The 4734-nt window shown below is 51.4% G+C and overlaps 1 protein-coding gene across 1 annotated transcript in view; it reads left to right on the plus strand.

Moving 5' to 3' along the window:
• Myo1h (myosin IH) overlaps positions 1-4734 on the plus strand; it is a 50936-nt gene that overhangs the window by 13442 nt on the left and 32760 nt on the right. Inside the window, exons 7-10 of the mRNA XM_028765408.1 lie at positions 868-981; positions 1326-1397; positions 2199-2318; positions 4482-4549. Of these exons, the coding sequence (XP_028621241.1) occupies positions 868-981; positions 1326-1397; positions 2199-2318; positions 4482-4549 (374 nt within the window). The remainder of the gene's footprint in view (positions 1-867; positions 982-1325; positions 1398-2198; positions 2319-4481; positions 4550-4734) is intronic.

Genomic DNA, 4734 nt, shown 5'->3' on the forward strand with positions numbered 1-4734 from the left:
GGTCCTCCCCGGGTGGTGTGGTCCTCCCGGGGTGGTGTGGTCCTCCCGGGGTGATGTGGTCCTCCCCGGGTGATGTGGTCCTCCCGGGGTGGTGTGGTCCTCCCCGGGTGGTGTGGTCCTCCCGGGGTGATGTGGTCCTCCCGGGGTGATGTGGTCCTCAATTAGACCAGTCTTGATTTAGATCCACTGGACCTGCACATTTACTCTTTATTTACTCTTCTATTTTAAAATGAATTGCATCATGGGTAAACATTGGATAGAATCTTGTCACTTTTTTTCTGTTTTGATTATAACTCTGTTCATCTTTCAAGAACCAAAATGTAGTCTTATAAAATTATGATAATATTGGAGACCATGCTATTAGAAAATTTAGCTTACCTGTTGGGTTGGTTGGTTGGTTTTGAGACAGGCTGTCACTATGTAACCCAGGCTGTCCTGGAACTAGTGGATCCCCTGCCTCAGCTGCCTGAGTGCTGGGGTCACAGGCAAACACTAGCTGGAAGTCTGTTTTACAAACAGCCCTGGCTGTCCTGGAACTCACTGTTGACCAGGCTGGCCTCAAGCTCAGAGAGATCCGCCTGCCTCTGCCTCCCAAGTGCTGGGATTAAAGGTGTGCATCATCCCTGCCTGGCTATAAAATGCTTTTATAAAATGTTTATGCGTTTATATTTTGTGCTGGAGGCTGAGTGGCTCCCCTCCAGCCCCCCCCCCATTAAGATAATTAGGGCTGGAAGTGACCAGAGCCCATTTCTAGGGAGTTGGCTCTGTGAACTGGGTTGGGGTTCAGGGAAGGGATGTATCATCACCAATTGTCACGGAGGTACTGCTGACTCCTCTATTGTGTCCCCTGCCTTCCTACATCTCTAGAACCTCTTTGGGATCATTGCTAGTGTCCTACACCTGGGCAACATTTGTTTCAAGGGGAACAAACAAGGCTGTGCCAGTGTCCCGGATACCCACGAAATCAAGTGGATTGCCAAGGTGACCTTCCTTTGCTAATGAACTTAGAGGGTGGGGTGTGGAGTCTGAACACCAAATATCCACAGCAATGCAAATGGTTAGCACCACATTCTTTCGAGGTTAGGAGGGTTAGAAGGAGCTGCGACTGGTGAGCTTGCTTCTGTTTGATTTGGTTTGTTCGGTTTTATGATAGGACCTCATTATACAGCCTAGGCTGGCTCTGGACTGGCAATCACTCTGGGTGCTGAGATTACAGGCGTGTACCACCATAGCTGGCCCAGGGAAGGGAGGGTGGATGACCCTGACCCCAGAGAGGCCACAGGCTCTGTATAGTCACTGAATGACGACTGGATTCTCTCACACAGCTCCTGGGAGTCTGCCCAGCTGTTCTTCTGGAAGCTCTCACCCACAGAAAGATTGAAGCCAAAACAGAGGAGGTAACTAAACAGTGCCGGGAAGATGTCAGCCCCCTGCTGTGTCGGCCCCCTGCCTTGGCTGCCTGACTCAGTCCAGCACTCTGGTGTCCCCTGTGGGTAACAAACCCTCTACCCAGCCTACTAGGTCCTGAGTGGCTCAGCTCTTGAGGGGGTCCCAACCTCATCTCCCCACACCCATACCCCCATTCCTCCATCTCCTATTTCACCCCCCCCATTAGATCATCCCCAGCTCTTATCCCTTGTGCCTTACCCCCATCCCTCACCCTATCCCCCGCCCCTTACTCCCACCCCCACCCCTTACCCACCATTCCCACCCTTTACCCCCTCATCCCACCCCTTACCCCTTTATCCCACCCCTTACCCCCTCATCCTACCCCTTACCCCACCCTTACCCCTTACCCCCCATCCCTCCCCAGCTCATGTCTCACCCTTGCCTAACCCTTCCTCACAGGGTCTTTGCACATGCTGTTCCCTCTGCTGGAACGCCTTTCCCTGTCCTCCAACCTTCAGCACCCAGAGCCCTGAATCAGGGACCCTTCCCCCCCATCACCTACCTTAGCCTCTTGGTCGTCCTTACGGCACCCCACCCGTCACTCTAAGCCTGCACCAGGACTCTTCCCTCGTGTGAGTGTCTGGAAGTCCTGACAGTGCTCTGACTCATGAGCCCACAAACGCCAGGCCTGTGTCTGGGTCCTGGTCTCCTAACTTGTGTCCAATGCTCAGTTACTGTCAGAGACTGGTGTGGACCCTGAGGATATGGCTCATCCTGTCTATAATGACATCCCTTACCCGTTTTTCCAGGTGATATGTCCATTGACCGTAGAACTCTCTGTTTACGCCAGAGATGCCATGGCAAAGGCTGTTTATGGGCGGACATTTACGTGGCTGGTCAATAAAATCAATTCTTCCTTAGTTAACAAGGTGGGTCAACACACGTTGGATGTCCTGTTCTCACTACAGTGGTAGTGTCTTGTGGTCATCATATTGATGCAAAGCCCCTGTGAACATGACCCATAAGCTCCTCATGGGCAGGGGTGATGTCTTCCAGTGCCTTGCACACAGTAGGCTAACGGGTGTGCACACCTGTTGGCTTGAAGACACTTTCCAAAGTCCGGTATCCACAGCACCTGTGGTATACCAGATGGCCTTCTACAGCCATATACTTTTAATGTGTCTGGGAACACACAGCTGACCTTCAAACTCCTGCTTAGGTCGTGTTTCGTTTTTACATAGGAATCAGATAAGATGGGAGTTTATTTGGAGCTAGAAATCAAGGCATGACTCTAGAGCCTGGTGTGCAGAATACAGACTGGGAGGCAGCATCTCAGTCCAGTCGGACAGAGGAGTCTGCTGTGTCCCTTTAAGAATGATTGGGTGAAAGGGGACTGGAGAGATGGCTCAGTGGTTAAGAGCGCTGGCTGCTCTTCCAGAGAACTCAGGTTCAGTTCCCAGCAACCACATGGCAGATCGCATCTGTCTCTAACTCCAGTTCTAGGGGGTGTGATATCCTCATACAGACGTGCAGGCAAAACACCAATGCACGAGAAATAAACAAAAATGATGATGAGGAGGAGGAGTAAGAAGAGGAGGAGGAAGAGGAGGAGGAGGAGGGGGAGGGGGAGGAGGAGGAGGAGGCAGAGAAGCCAGGCTAGATGGCTCAGCAGTGAAGAATGTTACTGTCCTTGTAGATGACCCAAGTTCAGTTCCCAGCATCCACAATGGGTAGGGCTCACAACCACCTTTAATCCCTATTGCAGGGAACCCTGAGAACCTCTTCTGGCCTCTGTGGGTATCCAAACATATGGGATATGTGTATGTGTGCACTTGTGTGTGCATACATGCATACACACACATATACACATACAGACACACACACACATACACACACATACACACACATATACACACACATACACACACATACACACACATATACACACACATACACACACACAAATCTTTAAATGAAGAATAACAAGCATGTCCTCGGTTCCTATGTTATAACTGGGTGACTGATAAAATATAGAAGTTTACTTAGCTCAAGGTTCCAGACACTGGGGAGTTGGGAGCACAAAGCCACACCTAGTGGAGTCTCCTCCAGCATCCTGACATGACAAGGGACCTCTGCATCATGGTGGCCCTGCCTCATGACCTTGTCTCCCGAATACCGATGACATGAGGCTGAAGATGCTGATTCTGACAGGTGAACTTTGGGGAGATAAACTGAGACCAGAGCCTCACTGAGAGGTGCCCACCCTTGCCTGTATGAAGTGACAGTCACGCCTCTGCCGCCTCTCACCTGGGCAAGCGCTTCCTGGCAGTTCGTAGGTCACTTTCATTGTTGGTTTTGGAGGGGACGCAAACTGGTGGCTGGAGAGACATGAAGCCATGACGTCAATCAGAAGCCAAGGTGTTGCTTACCGAGGGAAGCCACAGGCAGGTCCAGCTGAGGACCAGGCTTAGGCCCCAAAGGTTACTACGAGCCCCTGCTGAAGAGAAAGGCAGGAGCCACGTGCTTTTTACCTGAGTCCCAGGTTTAGGGACAGCAACAGGGATTGCAAAGACAAACTTAACCAAATCGGTCCATTTTTTTATTGCTCTAATGGTGACCCAGGAAGAGAGTGTCACACGGCAAGAGAGAGAACATGGTCTGTGTATCTTTCTGGTCTGGTCCCTCTCTCTTTGTAGAAACCATCAGGTCCTGGGGGCTCTGCTCTGATGGTCTTATCTAGCTGATGGACCCCCAAAGGCCCCACTTCCAAACTCCGTAGTCAAATTTAGTTTCCATCTCTTAGAGCCTCGCTGTGGGGATGGAGTTTCAACATCAGAGTCTTTGGGTAAGAGCTTGAAAGACGGCTCCGTGGTTAAAAGCACTTGTGGCTCTTGCAGAGCACCCGTGTTTAGTCCCCAGCACCTATATCAGGCAGCTCACAGCTGTCTGGAACACCAGTTCCTCTAGTCTCCACGGGCACCTGCACACAGATGGTAGACAGACATATGCACCAAGAAATGCTTGGGAAGTGAAGACGCTTTGGGAGAGCCGCAGCACTCACAGCTAACGGCATGCGTTGTTTTCCCCACTAGGATTTCACCCAAAAGACCGTGATCGGGTTGTTGGACATCTATGGCTTTGAAGTCTTTGACAAGAATGGGTGAGTTTGCCCTGTGTGTCTGCCCTGTATGCACTGCCTGCCTGCCTGTACTACCAGCCTGTCTGCACTGCCTGCCTGCCTAGTACACTGCCTGAACTGCTTGCACTGCCTGCCTTCACTCCCTGCCTGCCTGCCTGTTTGCACTGCCTGCCTGTTTGCACTGCCTGCCTGTTTGCACTGCCTGC

Source organism: Grammomys surdaster, unplaced genomic scaffold, assembly GCF_004785775.1.
Source record: "Grammomys surdaster isolate TR1022 unplaced genomic scaffold, NIH_TR_1.0 164, whole genome shotgun sequence".
NCBI lineage: Eukaryota > Metazoa > Chordata > Mammalia > Rodentia > Muridae > Grammomys > Grammomys surdaster.